We start from the raw sequence: 20592 nt of genomic DNA, 5'->3' as shown, positions 1-20592 counted from the left end.
TTCCTGGAACTTGTAATCCACGGTGTTGTAGATATCATTTTCGAACAAGCCAAGATCTTACAAGGCAACAAACATGGCTGGCATTGCCGAAGCTTCCCCATACATCGCTTGCGGTCCAGACTACGCCAATGCAGGTCACATTTCCCTGCCATATCCGCCGGCGGATCGGGAGGGCACCTCGACCACGATCTGGCCCAACCTGTGCTACAGCTCGACAGGTCTAGAACACTCTTCAGATGTCTTCTTACCTACCCTCCCCTTGCAAACTGCCGAATGGGATATAGCAGAGGGCTTCCTCAAGTATCCCGACCCAAGCAGCATTACCAGCCCTCCCGCCGAAAGCGTTACATCTGGGAGCGAAAGCTCTCAAAGCGCCGGCATGATATGGGATTATCAAAACGACCAACTCCCACAGGGCCCTGAATACAGCCCGTCAACACCAGCAACCTCCACCACATCTGACAACTGCTTCTCCATCGCACCATCATCACTACACACATTCAAAGAAGAGCCTTCAACAGCCTGCAAGAAGCAGACCAAGACTCGAAAAGCATCATCATTGTCATCAACTGAAGAGGGCAGCGTCGCAAAAAGGCCTCGCCGGACCAAGACCCCTCAAGAACAAGAAGCAAGCCGCCAGCGCATTCGAGAGAAGAATCGCGTGGCGGCGGACAAGTGCCGCGGCAGACAGCGAGTCGCGGTGGAAAAGCTCAGCTCCAGGCACGACGCCTTGGAAGATGAGAATCGACAGCTCAATCAGATTATGAAAGACTTAGTCGCGGAGCGGATTGTGCTGAAGAATATGCTGCTGGAGCATGGCAGCTGCGGGTGCGAATTAATTGAGAATTATCTGCGGGACAGCGCGGTGCGATGGGTGAAGCAGGTAGAATCACAGTCTATTAATGTAGAGGCGGCCTGACTAGTAGTTTATTGTAATGTAATAAAAAGAAGAATTAAGCGCATTTTTTTGCTTGCATCTGTTGATTGATTGTGAAATTTGGCTCGATTTTCTTTTATATCGCCTGCGTACTTTGTAGACCTGAGTGCATCCATTTGGAGTAGCATCGCGATGCTATTCACACACAATATGACGGCGGCACTACGGCGTATGCAGCACTCCCAAAGAAATATACGGCATCATCAAAGCAAGTTTAAATTCTGAAAGGATATATTGATGGCTTTATGTCTTTTTATTAATGGCCTAATATAATTGGCATATTTTTAAAGATTTGCTAATAGAATGAGCGTGTAAGTGGCTGTCGCCTCTCCCGTCCGCAGAGCCGCAGCTTCATCGAATTCCCAACGCCATCCGCACCTCTCCCTCAAAATTCTACAAAAAGAACCAAATAGCCATCTTCTACACCTTCATATCATAAAATCCATTGAAAGTAACACAAGTTCATACCTGTAACAACACTTCCAGCCCTCTCACCACCCATCAACCCACCACCCCAGCACCACCAGACCAACCCTCGCTGTCACCAAACTCCCCTACAAACAGCGACATGAAGTCGAATATGCACAGTTTTTGACACCTCCGCCATGTATGTCATTCCGCATGCCCTAGTCTCACTCACTCCCACCCAGCTGTTCCAGCGCCTGCCGATCGCTCGTGTCCGCATCCATGGCCGTGGGACCATGCTGATCGGCGCCCGAGGCTGCCGTAAAAGGTAGACCATACGGGGATTAAATAAGGCTTGACCGTGCAGAATAGGGTTCTTGGCGAACATGTATGCTTGTGCAAGGGTTGCTTTCTTACAAACTGAGCCCATGGTGATGGCGTCAGAAGGGAGAGAAGGGGGTTGGGCAACGAAGGGGGGGTTTTTACCCTACTTTTTTGAACTTTTGTTATTATATGAGCTGTATGAAGTATATTATTTCGGAATGGGTCTAGAGAAGGATGTGCAAGGCGCGTGATTGAGACTAGAATCGAGATGCAGCCTTCTGATCGACGTTTGGTGGAAGGTTTTCTCCGAACGTAGGACGGTTCGAGAATGTAAGTGATCTGCGAGACTAACTTGCACATCAACGGGCACTGGATTTTGGTGCTTTTATTAATGAAATGAGGCTTGACTAACTTGTGATCTTCAATGATTTACCGAGAATAGTTTGTCGCTTGGCTAGCTGTGCATATAACAATGGATAAGAACGAGCTTTGCGGCTCGCCATGCCGGATCGTCGACGGACCTGGAAGGTTGGCGTGACTTTTACATATATATCACCGGAGAAAAAGATCCGTGTAAATTTTTATTGTTGTGAATCTCTTCAGGAGTTCATTACATCATTTGTACATTGAGAATGGCGTGAATTGTTATCGAGTACCTAAATATTGTGGGGGTGGATAGATGTATATCCGGGCATATGCGAGAGATGTGGCATATATGGGGAGTTTTGGTACCTGAACCACGATATGCCACAGAGTTTTACTAGGACCCAAGTCTCAGAATAGAACGCCTGACCAGTCATAGGGACCAAGGCCGTATTGCATTGCCTCCTACGTGCCTTGGGGGTATGTCATCTGAAGACACGGGAAGATTGGACAGGTCGAGATGAAGAAACCATGATCAAACTAACATTGTATTGAACAATTCATGAGTATTGTAACCAAAAAAAGATGTAACAATGCCTGGCCGGATCTACCGCTTTATGACATGAATCCTAAAACGCCTCCATACACGCATACCCGCCTGCCACGCCGCTGTACTCTCAACATTGCATGTTTTTTTTTTTCAACGCTCGCTTTCTTTGCATTTACAGAGTTGGTTGTGTTTTCTCAGTCTCAGAAACCAGTCTGGGAATGTCGTCGACGCTGGCCTTGCCCAACAGAATAGCATTGACAGCCGTCAACAGAGGATAATCCTTCTCGAGTCCTCGGGCCTTGAGGAAGCTGTTCACCTCAAACGCCGTGCTGGTACCCTGGAGCTTCTGTCCGTTCAGGTCCTGCTTCTCCACCTCGTCAACAGAGATGCCCTTCTCAACAGCCTTCTTCGCGCAACGGAAGTTACGTCCTCCGGAGCAAGAGGTGATGAGATCGGCAACGCCAGCAGATGACTCGGTAAAGGTTGCGGTGTGCACCGTCTCGCCAAAGAACTCCTTGCCGAACTTGACCATCTCCATCAGGCCAATTCGCATAACGGCAGCCTTGGCGTTGTCACCCCAGCCACGACCATCCACAAAACCAGCGGCCAAGGCCACAATGTTCTTCAGAGCACCACCAAGGGACACACCAGCGACGTCAGAGACCAACTGGACGTGGAAGTAAGGTCGGTGGAAGAGGGTGCGGAAGCAATCGTGATCAAGCGGAGGATACTCTGCAGGGACGGGGGTCAGCTTCGTCTTGGACTTGCGGCCCCTAGCATCGCGATGCGCCATGTCAGTAGGCTCGGTGACGGTCATGGTCAGGTTGGGGCTCTGGGATCGTGGCGTCGGCGCCCTGCTGTTGTCCATTGGCGGCGGGTCGTAGGCAATGGTCGTCTCCGACCACTTCTCCGCGGCAATCTCGCTGGCGATGTTGGCTCCGCTAAGAGCACCGACGTAAATGTTGAGGCCGTCGCCGATCCACTCGCTGAACAGGCTGACACCGTCGTCCGAGACGTTGACGCCCTTGATGCAGCTGATGCCACGAGCAAAGGGCAGGATCTTGCCGCGGATCTGGTCGCAGACATTGCGGATGAACTGGTGGGGAAGGTTGAAGATGAGGATGGTGGAGTCTTGGACAGCGTCGACGAGAGAGGGGTTGGCGACGATGTTGCTGGGGAGGGGGATGCCGGGCAGGTATTTGACGTTTTCGTGGTGTTTGTTTATGATGGTGGTGAGCTTCTGGGGAGCGTCGCCGATGGACTCGTCGTAGTACGGTGACGTCTTGGGGATGCTGACATCTTCCTCATACACCCACATCTGGACCTCCTCCTCGAAGAGATCCTTGTTGACTCGCGTGTTCTCGGCAATGATCTTTGCAATGGTGGATCCCCTGCACAAAGAAAGGAATTAGAAGCTGACAAAATACAAAGGCTGAGTTATTCTTGTCGTACCAGTTGCCAGATCCCACAATGGTGACCTTGTGCTTCTTCTCGGCGCCACCCAGGAGAGCCATCTTGTCGGTTTTGTTGAGGTTGTTGAGGGTGGAGTAACTGTAAGAGAAGTTGAGCTTGTATGCGACGCTGTATCGGTACAAGCAGAGATTGGCTCCAAAGGTGGAACTGAGGCGAGAGCTAAAGAGTCGAAGCATGCAATCGAGAGCACCGCAAGTGTATATGAAGGTATATATACCTGTTTCCAAGGTTTGTCTTGTGCCAGAAAGCAGGAAATTGCAGCAAAAGGGAAAAGAGTGTGCCAAGCTCATCGTGCCAATGACGCAGCGCATTAAATAGGCTCACCGCTTGCCTCATCGGGCCCTCGCCCCAACCGATTTACTAGGGCCCTGGTTCAGTGGTTGAGCATCCAAGGCACGCGCCAACCGTTTTTCGCCGAGATGCGAGGGAACCCCATCAGTATCACATGCAAAGCTGGCGTGCAGCATGCAACAGCGTCACCCCTGGCCTGAATTGGCCTTTCACATGCCAGCGATGAGGCATGCTGGAGATGTGCGTCTGGTGATTTGACTGATTGTCGTGATTTTGTTTCTTTTTTTAATTAAACACAGATGCAGTGGGAGGATCACAATCGGCGGCTTGAGCCGAGGACTGGTAGGGAGGATCACGGCACATCGGACACATGGGAGGTGCAACACCGTGTAAGTGTGCTTATGCAATGCAATGCAGTATCAGAATTGGAGTGCAGCCATTTATACTTTCTTTCCCAACAGCACGTGTTACTTTTTACTTTTCTCTCTTTTCTATTTGCTTAATTCCCTAATCGCGACACAGTCTGTTAACAGAGTGGCTAGCTAGTGCCATATCTTGTACGCCATCCCGCACACTCTATTCTGGCTATCCAGTTTGCCAATCTTATGGTAATAGTGTCAATAGATGGATGGATATTTCTTCAGATACTTGGTAAAACAAGGCAACGACAATGGCCATGGTTGCTAGAAATACATGAGTCTCTGTCAACCTAGTAATAACGCACTAATGCAATACGGCAAACTCGCTCTTTGCTGAAACAACGATACAAAGCCAGATAACGTCAGCGCCAATGTCTGACAGACCAAACCCAAAAACCCAACAAAACAAAATGCTCTCCTTTTACTCTTCCTCTTCTTCGCTCTCTTGCATCAACGACGCCTTCTCTTCGTCTGTTCCAACTGTTCCAATCGAGAATGACTTTCGTCGCTTCGAATCGTCCTTTGAATCCTGCGTTCGCTCGCCGTCGCCAAAGATGAAAATGAAGAGCTTGTCGTAGCTGTACCACATGACGCCAAACAGCCCCGATATTGTGTTTGCAGCCCACCGCGGAACCTTTCCCCTCTCGTCTGCCAAAAAAGTCGTTATGCCGAAGAACCAGAGCAGCATCGGTGCCCAGAAGAGGAGGAATAGGTTCTGTCCAATCTTCTGTCTCAACGTCGTCGTGGTGTAGGGCTGCATCGAGGCCAGATAGTCTTGATAGGCTAGAGGAAGGTCGTGCTCTCGTGCACCGTCTTGCAAGAGCTTCAGGTATCGGGCGCTCGGCTGAGCATAGTCGGGCTTTGGCCTATGAGGACCAATAACGAATCTGGTCCACCAATTTCTCTTGTCTGTATCTGGTTCGAGCGGGATGTACGGCGCATAGAGGGTTCTTGCGAGAAAAGGTTTCGGCAGCGTGGGCATCGGCGGGAATGGCTTCTCCGGAACGCCAACATCGGCGGGCATTGGCAGACACGGCACCATGATCTCCTGGTAGCCTGAGCCACCGCCTTCGGTTCTCATAATGTTTCGCCAATCCTCCTCTGTCACTTCGTATACGACTCCCATGAGACCGCCGTCCCATTCCTGCTCCGTCTTTGGCGGGTTCAGTGGCGGGACGATTGGAGGGTGAAGAGGGTCGGGCAGCTTGGGCTTTTCGGGCAGCTTTCGATATCCGACATTTGCGAAGCAGGGTTCTCGGTACGGCAGTCCGGGCAGGTCGAACGTCAAGCGCAAGATCGGGACGGAGACGTTCATCTGAGAAAGAGGCCGCACTTTTCGCTTCCCTAGGAATGTCTCTGCACACATGTTGGAGCCGTAGGCGAGGTAAAGGACGGTTTTGGCAGACTGCGCGACATCTTTGGGAGCATCTTCGGCGGCTTGGGCGAGACGTTTCGGCGAGGTGTTCGGAATGGAAGATATGGGCGGATACGAGCCTTTTGCTGGAGGTTGCTCTACATTCTCGGCCTTTTCGAGAGCGGCCACAGCAGGAGAGATGGCGTCTGTTCCCTTCATGATGGGCAGACACGCGCGTACAATCTAGGTACGATGGCTAGCTGATGTCGGGATTAAAACCTCTTCGCTGGCGGCGCAACTACTGTACTTATGGGCAGAGCGACGACACACGCATGAAACGCGGCTAGGGGGCTATTTATCAACTAAAGCTGCAACGATCAACCACCCTCCAAACGCCCTCTTCGGCACAGCGCTGCCTGACCTGCAGGACTCCTCATTTTTTTCTCTCCGTGGTTGTGACTAACGAGCTGCTCTAACTTGCGGACTCCAAACCCGTGCGGAGCGTCGGACCTGGGCTTGCCTGCGAATACCGATGATCCGACCTATGGCAGCGTTGCAACGGCTGAATAATCACCAGTCGTGACATCAACTCGGCGACACGCTCATCGCTAACTTGCTAAATACAGGGGGAAACTCCGCACGTTAAAAAGAGGGAAGCGAATGGTTTAAGTTGATCGGAATTATGGATTAGTCGTTGAATGGAGGCTAACGGCTGCTGTGCTCAGCAACATGGAAGGGAAGGCGGGCCGAGACGTGGTGCGACGCGGGTCTGATTTGCTAATCTGGCCTGAAGGAAGAGAGACAATACGGTGAGTGCGTAATAAAAGTGAGTGGGCGTAAGCTGTGCCCTTCTCGAAGGATTTCATCTAATCTAATCTGTAATGCGGTGCGGAGCATCTCGTATTTGACAACAGCGGACCAACAGGTGAGAACACGAAGATGGTTGAGGGACACGAGTACAGTAAAAAAATCAACGACAGCTTCTGCGACCCCATTTGCCCATTTTGTGTATACAGAAATGTACTTCCTACTGCAGATAGAATATGGGGAAAACCAATCGTAGCACGTATACTGTATTGTAATTGAAGAACCGTTAGAGCCTAATTGATCTCCATCGCTTGTTGGTGCTTCCGAGAATCGACAGAAATAGACCCAGCAAAGAATTTAAAAAGAAAAAAATCGATCAAAACCACGCAATCTTCAAGTACCCACCGACTAATACGCAATACTCCGATCCGCCAACATTCGCCCTGACCCGCCTCCTTTAAACGACCGAGTCCAAACGAGTCAAGCCCATTGTGCCGACCAAGAGCAAGATGGAACCACTTTGCAACGACCCTCTCCAAAGGCGAATGAGACGCGCCAGCGCCTCCCAAATGGGCAGCAGTCCTTCGTCAGCCTCACATGGCGCTCGCCCAGGGTCCACCGCGAAGGCTTAGCACGCGCTCTAAGACCCCTACTCTGCTCTCCTATTGTGACGCCGGCGGCTGGATCGAGGTTACTTCGGTGTGTTTTGCCTGCCCATGCTAGCCTCACTTTAGGAAAAGTGTCTTGGATGGAAACACTGGAGCAGCGGGAAGAAGGCGTCGAAAGGGGGGACAAGGTGGGCAAAAAAAAAGTTGTAGAATGTGTGTCGTGTCCTTTTTTTCTCTTTTCTCGTAACTTCGTAAGACGTCAATTCCAAAAAGTCAGTGAATCTTACTTTTAAGATTTCCCCTCTTTCTCTCTTTCACAGTCGATCTGTGTACGTGTTCTTGTGATGCTGACTGTGTGAAAAAAGGTCTGAGATAAAAGTGAGTTTTAGTGTTTTGTGCTGCGCCCTTGAACTCTCCGGCTTACCTTAGCTTCTTCGTGTGAATTTGCGCAGGACTTCACAAAAATCTGGCAACATTCCACTGCCATCCGCTCGTTATTATCTTTTGTGTTAAATCGGTTAATTGAGAACCATGGCGACGACTGTGTCGGAGGCGCCCAAGATGGGCATTGAGATGATGCTGGAGCGCATCATGGGCGCGATGGAGAAGCAGGTAAGGGATGACCCTGTGATTGAAGGCCGAGGCTGCGATTTTTTGCTGGCGGCATTCTCGGGCCCATCAGCTGGATGCATCGATCAGGATGAGAGTGAGTCTAATGCGGAGGTGTAGAACCAAGAATTGACTGAGCTGCGAAAAGAATGCTCAGACCTTCGTACGTCGAACAGGAGCATGGAGATTATGCTCCAGAACATTTCTGTACGTCGCCATCTCGCGTTGCCTTGAATCACCGGCATTCAAGCGGCATTCATTCTCTTCCTTCACCTCGTTTGTAATTCTCACAATGCCAGCAGCAAGGACGCAGCAACAGCCCTCCGGGCCTCTCTGCCGGCATGTCTCCCAGCATCGGCCGTGAGCGTGCCCGCTCGCCTTTCTTGCCTCGCCGCTCCACAGCCCAGGCTGGTCCTTCTCAGGTCTTAATCACATCGCCCTCCCACGAAGTCACCACCCACTCCTTTCCCTTCCCGGATGATCGTGAGATCCCCGGATTCTACGTCGTGATCCCCGCAGGCGGTGCTGGTACCCGCCTGTGGCCCCTCTCCCGCGAGAACCACCCCAAGTTCCTACTTGATGTCAACCTTTGCGGCAACAGCTTGCTGCAGTCGACCTGGGAACGACTCCTTCCCCTGGCTGGTCCTTCACGAATGACTGTCGTCGCTGGACCTGCTCACTCTGAGGGCATTTTGGGCCAGCTGCCCAACCTGGATTCCTCGAATCTATTCACCGAGCCTGGCCCCAAGGATTCCATGGCTGCCATCGGCTTGGCTGCTGCTATCTTGCTTAGACGCGACCCCGAGGCAGTGATCGGATCCTTTGCGGCTGATCATATGATCTCTGGCGAGGATGCTTTCCTTGGTGCTGTAACTGAGGCCGTCGAGGTGGCCAAGGAAGGCTACCTGGTCACAATTGGCATCGCACCCTCTCACCCTGCCACTGGATTTGGTTACATCCGACTGGGTGACAAACTTGGATTGAAATCAGCCCCCCACTCACGACTGGTGAGCTCTTTCAAGGAGAAGCCTGATGCTCACACCGCTGCCAAATACCTTGCTACGGGTCAATACCGCTGGAACGCAGGCATGTTCGTCACCAAGGCCTCCCTCCTCATGGAGCTGATGAAGGAGAACTGCCCCGATCTCCATGAGGGTTTGATGAACATCTCTGCAGTGTGGGATGATGAGGCCGCACGCAAGACTGCCCTGGAGGAAGTTTGGCCCACTCTGGAGAAGATTCCCATCGATAACGCGGTTGCTGAGCCTGCGGCTGCTCAAGGAAAGGTGGCAGTTATTCCCTCCACATTCGGTGAGTAACTGATGGATAATTGTTTTTTATTGCACATGATGGAATGATTTTGCTGACTTGCGTAGGTTGGGACGATGTTGGTGACTTTTCATCTTTGGCCGAGATGCTGCCGGCTGAGTCGAACAAGCCTCGTGTGCTTGGTGACCAGAGACTGGGTAAGCGACGTCTTTAGCATTTCCGTCCCCTAGAAAGCTCTGCTGACAAGCTCTTGTAGTTGTATCCGAACAAACTGCTGGAGGAATTGTTGTGCCCGTGTCTGGCCGGTTGATTACGTGTCTTGGTGTTGACGACATCGTTATCGTTGACGCTCCTGATGCACTCATGGTAACTACTAGAGCTCGTTCCCAGGAGGTGAAGTCACTGGTCAAGAAATGTCGCGAGGCTGGATGGAAGAATTTGTTGTAAGATCAGCTGGAAATATGCGTTGATTTGCTTTCTTCTTCTTCTTCTTCTTCTTCTTCTTCTTCTTCTTCTTCTTCTTCTTCTTCTTTTCTTCTTCTTTTATTTACTTTTTGGGTTGTTTGGATGGGAGAGACCAGAGTGGAACTCGACCTTGGCGTACCTAGCCTGAAGGGCTTCTTGCCAGCTGCCTTTTGCCAGCTGCGCTAATGTCACGCACATCTAAGGATATGTTGCTACGCATGTATCATGCTTCTTAATGCTCAGTTCAATTCAGATTTTATTTCAATCTTTTTTTCACTGATTGCCAGGTACAACGGTACCTTTTATAGTTTACACCTTGATTCTCAGGAGCCAATTCTTTATGCCTCAGGGCTGAACAGTTGAGAGGCACTCCTTCCCATTTCACAGGTGCTCCTCTCTCACTTTGTTGACCACCCATAAAAACAAATCCCCCAATCTTTTCCCCTCTTCCTCTTCCTCTTCTTCTTTTCTTCCTTTCTTTGCAAGCCCCTTCGTTCATGGTCTTGTTGACACCACTCGCTCTTCTTCCGTGTCTTCTTCAAACATGGCACCCAGACTCCGCGCAAAGCCGAACACGCATGCTAGAATGCAGAGAACTTCAACCCAGTTCAACGAGCTGGACGTTACTCCCAATAGGCATGAAGGGAATGCAGATGAACCATTCCCTGGCTACCCTAACTCTGAACCTATCCTTGTTGATAAAGATGAACAGCTCGCCAAGCCTTTTACTTGGTCGGACGCTGGCTCGACAACAAACAATACCAGACGCAGTTCTCCAGCTGAGTTTGGGGATTTGTCCACTGACGATGTGTGGGACTTCGAAGAGTCTTTGGCCCCCTTCTCAAGTCCAACTTCGGAAAAGAACCATCTTCCAGATACAATGCCTTTAGCGTCTGCAGAACAAAACGACCAATCGCGTACTCCAACGAAAAAAGTCGATTTCTCCGAAACCGCGTCCACCATTTATCGCAGCTCCTCTTTCGTAGGAGGCAACGAACCCAAAGATATCTGGAATTTTGACGATAGCCCGACAGATAGCAGCCCCATTCCGGAAACATCTAAAAAGATGCCAACTATATCGTCAGGTCATCTACCAGCCGACGAGCTTTATGACTTGACTCCTAAGAAATCTGTACCAACGCCAGCTGCTGCTGCATCAATGCCAGCCGCAGCCAAACCAAACGGCAGCCAGCCAGTCGTCAATGAAGAGACCAAGAGATGTTCGTCCAAACCAGCTTTACAGCCAAGGGAAAAGAAGCAGCGACCGAGAGCGAAAAAGCCCATTCGCTTCGATTCACTTACTCAAGAGATACTGGAAGAGCCCACGTCTAAGAAGAGAAAACAACCCGTACCTGTTAGATTGCCCATCGTCAGCGCTTTGAAAGAATCTGCCAAGGCATCAAGTTCTCCAGTCACAGGTTCTGAAAAACCAAAGCCGAAACGCAAGCGGCCGCAGAAAAAAGTCCAGCCAGAAATACCTCCAGCCCCCCCAAATCCCCCAACACCCAGAGCTGAAGGTGTTATAACCTTTATCGACAGCCCAGTTCAGGCGGCTGCCGAAAGTCCCTCGGAATACCATCCAGAGCTCCCAAATACTAGAAAAGGTGACGATTCTAACGGAAGCCTTTCTGTTAGCAGTGGTGATGACTTCACTGTAATACGGGAGCCAAAGCAACAACATCGCCGTGTACCAGCAGTAATCGACAGGCAGGACAATACTCTGAACGAATCTGGGGCAATTTTTGCCGAACAACAATACGGAGCAAAGAGAAGACGTCTGTCAAGACAGTTCAGTGTGTCGGAAAAGGGCAGTCCGGTTGTTCTCAATGACGCTATCCTTCCTGAGAATATTCAGCCCGTGCCTGTCAAACCGCATCCTCCTATGAGTGGTGGTCCAGAGCTATCCACTGCCACACAATCCTCATCCTTTTTGAGGGGCACATCGAGTGGTAAGCATATTGAACAGCAGCATAGCAGTGCTTTCGGCGACATCAATGGCAAGTCCTCGTCGCAATGGTTGCGGCGGGTAAGCGACAAAGCACCCATTCCGAAGTGCAAGCCAGGTATTGGGAAAAAATTACATGATGAGATTATGAAAAGCTTCCTTGGACAAACAGAGGCGGAACAAGAACCTCAAGAACCCGAAGCAAAATCGACCTCTGCTGCCAGTCCCAATCATGTCGAAACCCAGATACGCCATGCCGTTAACGTGAGTAGTATTCAGCAGTTTGTTTTGTTTGGAAGTCACCTGCTGACCGCTTAATAGCAATTGATTGCTCAATTAGATAATAAGAAGAAGGAGATTTTCAACGTTGTCGACACGTATCAAAAAAATGGACAAGATTCTGTGCTACATCTCAAGCAGCAATGTCTGCGAGATAGTAGCATCTTGGTGCAAACCCTCCACAGCGATAACGGATTATTTGGCCAGAAATTGCGATCAACCACAGAAGCGATTGAGGCTCACGGCTTGGCTAGGACGAAATCTGCATTGGAGCTTGACAGTGCAGTTCAAAGTCGACATCAAGCATACGATCGAAGTAGACAGAGCCTCAGAGGCCTGAGGGACGTGATTATTCGCGAAAAGAATACTGTGGTGTGATGGAGGAGGCGTATGGTTTAGCATGACCCGGCAGTTCAAGTGCGGGATACTGGCTATGAGATGAGTGTTTGGCTCTAGTGATGCATGTATCATACGTGCAAGAGGACGAGACTGATGTGTTTGTTTCTTGGTGTGGTTGATTGCCGCTTGTGCTGTAGCAAGTTGGGATCTACGGTTTGATGCAAGCCCAACGAATGTAGCGGCAGACGAATTCAACTGTCAATGTCATGAATCATCATACAGCCTCTGCATCCAGTGAAATAAGCGAATTGGCCCAAGGTAGCGTGCAGAGATGCATGATGCATGATGTGATGTGGGAGGGCTGTGTCAATTATGCAGCCAGCCAATGGGGATTTGAATCATGTTGGGGGCCTGGAATCACGATGCAAGCTTTGGCCTGAGACACGGCGTTGTGTTGTCTCGAAATCGTCCTTGGAGTGGCGTAGAGATTATTTATCAATATACCCTCTTTAAGAGTATATATGTAGTTTGTATTAAGTGCCGACTGACAGGAGATTGAAGATTCGGGGGGGATGACAGGGAGAGCCGGCGGTGAGGGAAGCCGTCGTCGATGCGATACCGGGATCTCCATCGTTACATGTGTGTACCTACAGTAGCACCTACATTATGCGCCCGATGGAAGTGGTGGCGGTATGTAGAGACAGATAGATAGGCATGTAGGTACTCCGTAGTATGTGCGTGCTAGGTGAGTTGGTAGTATCAGCCTCAAAGCAAGGTAAAAGACTGGTGTCATGGATTGATGTCAGTTGCCATTGCTGGTAGGGACCACGAAGGACGACGCAAGGCAGCTAGCGGGTGAGCGGGCTGGGGATGCCAAGTTGCCAGCGAGCACTTGTAAGACGCAGGGCTTGTGGGGTAGCGGCGCAGAGTTGGTTGGCATGTGAGGCGGCGAGAAATGGGGAGTAAGACAGAGCAAGCAGTTGGGGTGTGGGATTGAAATGCATGCCTACGATAGGTGTGACGATGCCGAGGATGTGAGGGTAAAAAAAAAGTGTTGGTGTGGTGGTGCTATCAAGACTAGACCAGGGAGAACGATTGATGCATTGCGGTGTGGATACGGAGTAATACAGATGCTTGTAAGATATGGAGGAGAAAAGAGAAGAGTATACGAGTAAAATAGAGAGAAGCAACGGAAAAAAGGGAAAAGAAGGAGAAGATGGAAGGAAAAAAGGGGGGTTCTGTCTGTCTGTGGTGGATGATGGTTACAGACAAGACGAGACAAGGCCGGGTTCCCGACCCAAAGGTGACGTGACGTGCATGCCAGCGGGTAGCTGAAACGGGCATGAGGGAGCACACAGACACAGGCCTGAGCAAATCAAGAAGCGAGAGGGCTCAAACAATTTAGCAAATGGAGAAGCAACGGAAAGTCGGCGAGGGTAAACAAAAAAAAGGGAGGATGGGGGGCGCGCGAAGAAGATACGATGGAGAATTGGGGGTCGGTTTGTAAGTGGTTGGTTGGCGGTATGAGGAATAGGCGAGGAGAGGTAGTATATCTTTGGGCCTGGGAACAGTTTTTCTAGTTTTCATTTTCGGACTGGTTTCGGGTTGTTTGCTGCGTTGTTGGCCTGCGATTGATTGATTTGATCTCCTCAGAGGGCTTTGACGATTGGCTGCATTGAGGTGACGGCACTCGGGATTGGTGAGAAGCGGTTCTTTGGCGGTTTGCTCTTTTTGGTGCCTAACTCTGGGGGTGAAAGATAAAAACCCACGTTTGACCGACGACAACGCGCAACATTGGCGAGATCGAATACGAAACTACGAGAGACTGAACGTTCGTCTATTACAGTGTTTGTTGTCAAGCACCAGACAGAAACAGATATGCGGTCGTCGAGGTCATCATCGGCGTCTTCATCGCCCACCGGAAACTGGAGGTGAGAACTGAATCTACTTATCTACTTACAATTCCATCACCTACCTAGTACCTATCTATCATATGCACTCTTGGCATCAACATCACCCGGTTTGCCCGTCCGGGGAAAGGGGAAAAAAACAAAAGAGTCATCTGCCCATTCTTTGATCGCATGTTTTCCCTCTTTTTCTACCTAAAAGTGCTGCTAGGCTCAGCTAGAACGCCTCAATGGCAGTGACGCAAGTGCAAGGCACAGCCCACATGTTTTCACTTGAGCCGGTGTCTCCGGGCGCTGCCTTGGTTTGGGTTGGTTTGGGGGGCCAAGACAAAGACAGCAGCAAAAAAAAGGTGAGAGAGAGCCCGGGGCGGCTTATACTTTTGGCTTCACGTTTGAGTCGCGACGCCCACCTGACTTGACGGATTGATTGATTGATTGCCTACCCGCTGCATATTAATTAGTTTGCTCTGTTTCCATTGCTGCCTTGGAGAGGAACCTATTGCGAGCCCTTTGTTTGCATTAGGTGCATGTGGTTGTATTGCATCTGCCTGCTCTAGGTACTGCATACATACGCATGAAACACCTTCACTTCACATCGTCTTCACCTCAACATCATCACATCACGCCTTTTGTCTCCCCCTCGTCATCGCCCGTTTCATCGCAATCTGAGCTCCTCCTCAGATTTCGCTTCACAAAGCCGGATCCAAAACCTGGACCGACCCCAACGCCCCGCATTTATTTTTTTCAAGCCCATTTCCTTAATCTGCCGGGCCTCTCTCGCCTTACACACTTTTTTTTCTTACTTTATTCTTCTTCCCGTCTAAATTGAAACAACAAACAAACTTTTCTGATTCTCATCTCTCTCTGCTTTTTTCCGCCTCTCTAGCAGTCATTTCACCGGCTTCTCCTTCATCTACCGAAGCCGCGAGTCCAGCTCCGGCAGCAGCACAAGCTCGTCCGAGTCAATTCGTCCTTGGGGCAGCTCCAGCTCTAGCACCAGCCGGGCGACGCCGCGCGACGATTCGCATAGCAAGAGGAAGAGGCGCAAGCACAGGATGCCTTTTCGACAACGCATGGCCCGCCACTTTGGCGATTCTGTATGACATTGTTCCTTTTCTTTTTCCATCTTTTTTTTCTTTTTCAGTTTTCAAACATCCGCAATCGTCTTGTTTTGCCGAATCCCGCCCTTCCATTTACACGCCCTTGAGATCCTGTTTGCTTAGGGCCCTGCTAACGTCATTGGATCGGCAGCTGTCCCCCGAAAAGGCCTACCTCAGCTACTACGATGTCCTCCTCACCGTCGAAGACATCAAATCGCTTAAGAATGATTGGCTGACCGACAACAACATTGCCTTTTGGGAAGAGTATCTCGAGCACGAGACGCTCCCGCGATTTCCCCAGGCCCGCATCATCCTGCTGCGACCCAGCATGACGTTTCTGCTCATGAAGGAACCCGACATGCGCCATGTCCAGGCGGCCCTGCCCGACTTTTCCAAGGTCACCCACGTCTTCCTGCCCATCAACGACAACCGGAATGTTGCCCAGGCCGAGGGTGGAAGCCACTGGTCGCTGCTGCTGGTCTCTGTTCTCGACGGCATTGCCTTTCACTACGACTCTCTCGGCGGCGCCAACTATGCAGAGGCAGCCCTTGCGACGCGGAAGCTCGGCACCATTGTCGGACGACAGATTCGATTCATCAACTTGGAGGACTCGCCTCAGCAGGAAAACGGCAGCGACTGCGGCGTATTTGTCTGTCTTTTGATGCGACACCTGCTTGTCAAGCGCCTGCTGGTGGCCAATGCGCGAGAAAAGGTGTCGATGAGCATGGCTGGAAAAATGGTCGATAGCAACGGTGGCCGGAAAGAGATGCTCAAGATTATCGAAAACTTGCGCAAAGAGGGAGAGCGTCGCAGATCGTGAGTGTCTTCTGCTTTGAGAATAATCTTTTGGTTGATATGCGATGACTAACAGAGATGCAAGGAGAAGTGCGAGTCCCTTTACCTCAACCAAGACTCCCCCGCGAATTGAATAGAAAGCTGCTCGCTTCGGCTCTTGGGAAGAATTCGAGAAGCGTTTGGCTGGGCAACACGGAGGCGACAAGACTAAGGAGTCTCCTGTTCTTCCTGAAGATGCAAAGGTGGACAAGACTAAGGAGTCTCCTGTTCTTCCTGAAGATGCAAAGGTGGATAAGCCGAAGGCAGTTGAGCCAAGGGTGGCTAAGCGAAAGGCTGTTGATGCGAAGCTGGATGATCCGGAGACTGGCTCCAGCAAGAAGAAGAGTCCGAAGACAAAGGACCTGGAGACTAAGGATGTGAAGACCAAGGACTTGAAGGCAAAGGACGTGAAGACAAAGGATTCGAAAACAAGCAATCCAAAGACGACTGCCTCGAAAACAAGCACCCCGAAGACAGGTGCCTCCAAGACAGGCGCCCCAAAGGCAGCCAAGCAAACCGAAAGACCTACAGCGAAGGCAAAATCAGCTGGCAAGGGCCAGTTGGCATCGCCATCTTCTTCCAATCGCTCTACCACATCCAGCCAGTCGCCAAAGAGTAGCTCTTCAGGAGTCTCCAAGTCTCCAAGAACCCCAACCAAAAGATCTCCACAGAGTTCGCAGAGCTCGCAGAGCACTCCGACTCCTGTCCGCATGCGCAGGATTGTTCAGCCACCTCTCGATCCTAAGAAACCCAACCTGCTCGAGATGAAATTTGGTCCTATGAAGGTGTTGAAAAGGGCCAACTCCGACTCCAGCTCCAGCTCCAGCTCCAGCTCCAAGCCACCCGCTGTCACTTCCAACCCCTCCAAAGCCACGCCCATCAAGGACCGTGGCCTCAAAGCAGCCTTGAGATAGATTTTCGGCTGGTTCTTGCACAAATTCGTGCCAACGAGAACGAGTGATGACTCACCGAGAAATTCTGTTTAATCTCGTCTTTTTTCTTGCATTCTGTTTTGTCAAGTTTCTTCTCGTTGAGCTCAATATGTCGCTTTTGGTAGCGAGCTTGTCATTGAGTTTTTTCGATTATCGATTGCGATTGTTGCATGTTTGGCGTTGGATAGGGTATGATAATGCGGAGGCCGAGAACATACCCCCCAGTTTGTGAGAGGAATTCAAAGTCTTTGAATGAGCTTGATGAGTTTACAGCGGCAAAGTTATGCCGATGAAGGAGGGATGACTGAGGGACAAGACGATACCAATTTTGTTTGTTTGTTTTTATTTTATTTTCGCTACGAGATATGACCATGACGGCTTCAGAGCAAAGGGGGGACAGGCGCTACCGGACATGGCATTTACAGCCATCGACGCAATGTCGAGGCAAGTAAGGGTTTTTCGACTTGATCAAGACGGGTGGAACGTCTTTAAGCATAGCATTTCTTTTCATAGCATTTGAATTGCAAGTATTGATCAATTAAATGGATGATTGAATTATGAATCCCAACTCCAAAACTCCTAGCCCTCCCATTTTATAGGACCGTATATCGTTCAAGCACCACCATTGCTGAACCCATAGATATTTTACTCTTCCTCTGCCCCATCTTGCCGTTGTTTCTTGAAATGCCATTGTAGTCGCCCATGACTTGTATATCAGCAGCGCAAATTCCCATCTTCATATGCAATAGTCCCATATCCACCCTACTCCTTGTTCACAAACGCCGGGTTTTGCTCCATCGTAGCAGAAATGTATCCCCTCAGCGCAGCCCATCTATTCGACGCCGCCGAAGCTGACGTCGGAGCACTAGATACCGGCAAAGAAGCCACCGAAGGCTTCTCAGCCTCTGGAACCGCACTCTGCGTCTGCGCAGGCAAATGCGACAACTGCGCCATGCTCACGCCAAACCTCGCCATCTCGCCCTTCAACAGCCTCTCCTTCCTCTTCAGCGCGCCCTTTTTGCTGCGCAAGCTCTGGTGCTTAATCTTTCCATCTAGAATCTCGGCGGCGCCCTCTCCGTCGGCGAGTTCGGGCAGCGCATCGGCGAGGCTGTCGAGGGAGTTGAGTGTTGCGGACTTCTTTGCGCCGCGGCCCCGGCGGGGCTTTGAGGATTTGGAGATGCGTGAGGAGGAGGAGATGCGGGAGACGAAGGAGGAGTGCTTGATGGTGCGCTTGTCGCGCTTGGAGGAGAGGAAGGAGTCTGTTGTGGAGGCGTTTTGGCGGAAGGTCTTTTGGGGGGCGAGGGGGTGGATGGAGTTTGTGATGCGGGCGTGGCGGAGGGCGGTGGCGGATGGTTTTTGGGGGGCCTGTGAGAGTTGAAGTTAGTTATATGAGATTGAGATTGAGGGTAAAAGGGAGGGATAATTATACCATTTTGAAGGGTGGTTTGCTGGAGTGTCACATGTGAGGGAGGCTTGGGATCGAGAAAAAAAGTTGGTGATGGATGATTTTTTGGTGGAGAAGATTTCGGTGAGAGGGGGGACTGACCGAGGTGTGGGTGGGGTAATAGTTGGTGCTGGTATGTGCTAAGATTTGTTGTAAGCCAGCCAAAACTTTAGACTTTTGTTTATTCTGTTTTCATTCTATTGCTGTACGATTTTTTCGGAAGAAACAGTGAGTGTATTATTTTGAGAAAGACATGGATACAATAGAGGCCTTGAAAAGGGAGATTGAGGAGAAGGAGGCTGAGCTGGTGCAGTTGCGCGCGCGGCTTGTCGAAGCTGAAAAGCTGGAAGTTGGGAGTGACAGGGATGGTGTCGAGGGAGAGTGGAAGTGGCCGCTTGAGGAGAGAGATTATGAGAGGTATAGCAGACAGATGATTGTGCCCAATTTTGGCCTCCAAGGTACTTGTTTATTCTATCATAAGACGCAGATGCAGACGAATGATATACTGACTTGATGAAATATAGGCCAGCTGAATATTAAGCATGCCAAGGTCCTCCTCGTCGGCGCTGGTGGCCTGGGATGTCCCGCGGCGGCATATCTCGCTGGCGCTGGTGTCGGGACGTTGGGTCTTGTGGATGGCGATGCGGTGGAGGTGTCGAATTTGCATCGGCAAGTTGTTCATGCGACGAGCAGAGTTGGGATGATGAAGGTTGACAGCGCTGTGGCGTATCTCAAGGGGTGAGCTTTCTTACATTCCGTCATAAAGATGAAATATGAAGGCGTGCTAACTTGATTGCATAGACTGAACCCTACCATTACGTATCATGCTCATACTACACATCTCACGCCTCAGAACGCCGAGGAGATCGTCTCCCAGTACGACCTCGTTCTCGACTGCACGGATCATCCCACCTCGCGCTATCTCATCTCCGACATTTGCGTTCTTCTTTCCAAGCCTCTCATCTCTGCTTCTGCGTTTCAAACTTCGGGCCAGCTCATTGTGCTCAACAATCCTCCCGGCAAGGGCCCCTGCTACCGCTGCGTCTTCCCGAAGCCTCCTCCCCCAGAGAGTGTTGTTGGATGTGGCGAGGGAGGTATTATTGGCCCTGTGGTGGGCGTCATGGGCGTGTTACAGGCATTGGAAGCGATTAAGTTGCTTGTAAGGGGGGATCACTTGAAGTCTCGCGCTGGAGATGGGGAAGACGTGCGACAGGTGGGGATGCTGCTTTTCAGTGCCATGGGCGATGTGCCGTTTCGGACGGTCAGGATGAGGGGTAAGAGGAAGGGGTGCTTTGCTTGCGCGGGAGATGATTCGGCATTGACGCTGAACGAGCTTAAGACTTCGATGGATTATATCCAGTTCTGCGGCGTCAATCAACCTGTGAAGCTGCTTCAGCCAGAGGAGCGCATTTCAGTGGCGGAGTACGAGCAGATATCTCGAGCGAACAAGACTCATCTCTTGCTCGATGTGAGAGAAAAGGAACATTTTGGCTTGTCTAATATTCCTGGTTCCATCAACATTCCCATCAGTCGGTTTACGGCTCACCGCGGGGAAGGGTCAGAGTTATCCGATTTGATACCAACGGATGTGCCCCCTAATGCGCCGATATATATAGTGTGCCGCGTGGGCAATGATTCACAGATTGCAGCGAAGAAGCTGAAAGATTTAGGGGCGGACCGTAACGGACAGCGTTTCATCGGGGATATCTTGGGTGGACTACAGGCTTGGAAGACTACTGTCGATCCAAGCTTGCCATTTATATGAGAGAATAAAGATGATAGACCGAAGCCAACAATGAATAGATGCAAACACGAGAGTTTCTCATTATACATAATACACGTACATACTACACGCCCACAGTCCCAATGTAATGAGGAAAAGGGGGTCCATTTTTTCTCCTCTTTCGAGTCCATCCAAGCAGCGTCAAAAGAGCATGC

The 20592-nt window shown here is 50.6% G+C and overlaps 8 protein-coding genes across 8 annotated transcripts; 5 read left to right on the top strand and 3 right to left on the bottom strand.

The window, feature by feature from the left end:
• Nucleotides 1–73: 73 nt before the first annotated feature.
• On the top strand, nt 74–919 carry T069G_10496 (bZIP transcription factor domain-containing protein; the record flags this gene model as incomplete). The annotated part of the gene is made up of 1 exon (XM_056177706.1): nt 74–919. One exon carries the CDS (start codon nt 74–76, stop codon nt 917–919), a length of 846 nt encoding a protein of 281 aa, XP_056023996.1.
• A 1832-nt stretch (nt 920–2751) lies between these two features.
• T069G_10495 (uncharacterized protein) lies at nt 2752–4228 on the bottom strand (the record flags this gene model as incomplete). Its single annotated transcript, XM_056177705.1, has 2 exons — nt 2752–3970; nt 4032–4228. The coding sequence occupies 2 exons, from the start codon at nt 4226–4228 to the stop codon at nt 2752–2754; spliced, it is 1416 nt and encodes a 471-aa protein (XP_056023995.1).
• A 955-nt stretch (nt 4229–5183) lies between these two features.
• On the bottom strand, nt 5184–6335 carry T069G_10494 (uncharacterized protein; the record flags this gene model as incomplete). Its single annotated transcript, XM_056177704.1, has 2 exons — nt 5184–5649; nt 5698–6335. The coding sequence occupies 2 exons, from the start codon at nt 6333–6335 to the stop codon at nt 5184–5186; spliced, it is 1104 nt and encodes a 367-aa protein (XP_056023994.1).
• Nucleotides 6336–8092: 1757 nt separating this feature from the next.
• T069G_10493 (nucleotidyl transferase domain-containing protein) lies at nt 8093–9856 on the top strand (the record flags this gene model as incomplete). The annotated part of the gene is made up of 5 exons (XM_056177703.1): nt 8093–8143; nt 8261–8347; nt 8443–9451; nt 9517–9606; nt 9666–9856. 5 exons carry the CDS (start codon nt 8093–8095, stop codon nt 9854–9856), a joined length of 1428 nt encoding a protein of 475 aa, XP_056023993.1.
• Nucleotides 9857–10418: 562 nt separating this feature from the next.
• Nucleotides 10419–12476, top strand: T069G_10492 (uncharacterized protein; the record flags this gene model as incomplete). Its single annotated transcript, XM_056177702.1, has 2 exons — nt 10419–12083; nt 12141–12476. The coding sequence occupies 2 exons, from the start codon at nt 10419–10421 to the stop codon at nt 12474–12476; spliced, it is 2001 nt and encodes a 666-aa protein (XP_056023992.1).
• Nucleotides 12477–15399: 2923 nt separating this feature from the next.
• Nucleotides 15400–17192, top strand: T069G_10491 (uncharacterized protein; the record flags this gene model as incomplete). The annotated part of the gene is made up of 4 exons (XM_056177701.1): nt 15400–15441; nt 15596–16260; nt 16316–16329; nt 16381–17192. The coding sequence occupies 4 exons, from the start codon at nt 15400–15402 to the stop codon at nt 17190–17192; spliced, it is 1533 nt and encodes a 510-aa protein (XP_056023991.1).
• A 780-nt stretch (nt 17193–17972) lies between these two features.
• On the bottom strand, nt 17973–18642 carry T069G_10490 (ribosome biogenesis protein SLX9 domain-containing protein; the record flags this gene model as incomplete). The annotated part of the gene is made up of 2 exons (XM_056177700.1): nt 17973–18575; nt 18640–18642. 2 exons carry the CDS (start codon nt 18640–18642, stop codon nt 17973–17975), a joined length of 606 nt encoding a protein of 201 aa, XP_056023990.1.
• Nucleotides 18643–18907: 265 nt separating this feature from the next.
• T069G_10489 (thiF family domain-containing protein) lies at nt 18908–20419 on the top strand (the record flags this gene model as incomplete). Its single annotated transcript, XM_056177699.1, has 3 exons — nt 18908–19112; nt 19179–19392; nt 19456–20419. 3 exons carry the CDS (start codon nt 18908–18910, stop codon nt 20417–20419), a joined length of 1383 nt encoding a protein of 460 aa, XP_056023989.1.
• Between the last annotated feature and the right edge of the window lie 173 nt (nt 20420–20592).

This window comes from Trichoderma breve (genome assembly GCF_028502605.1).
Source record: "Trichoderma breve strain T069 chromosome 7 map unlocalized scaffold00007, whole genome shotgun sequence".
Taxonomy (NCBI): Eukaryota; Fungi; Ascomycota; class Sordariomycetes; order Hypocreales; family Hypocreaceae; genus Trichoderma; species Trichoderma breve.
The sequence above is the reverse complement of the archived record's forward strand: the minus strand, read 5'-3'. Positions and strand labels throughout refer to the sequence as shown.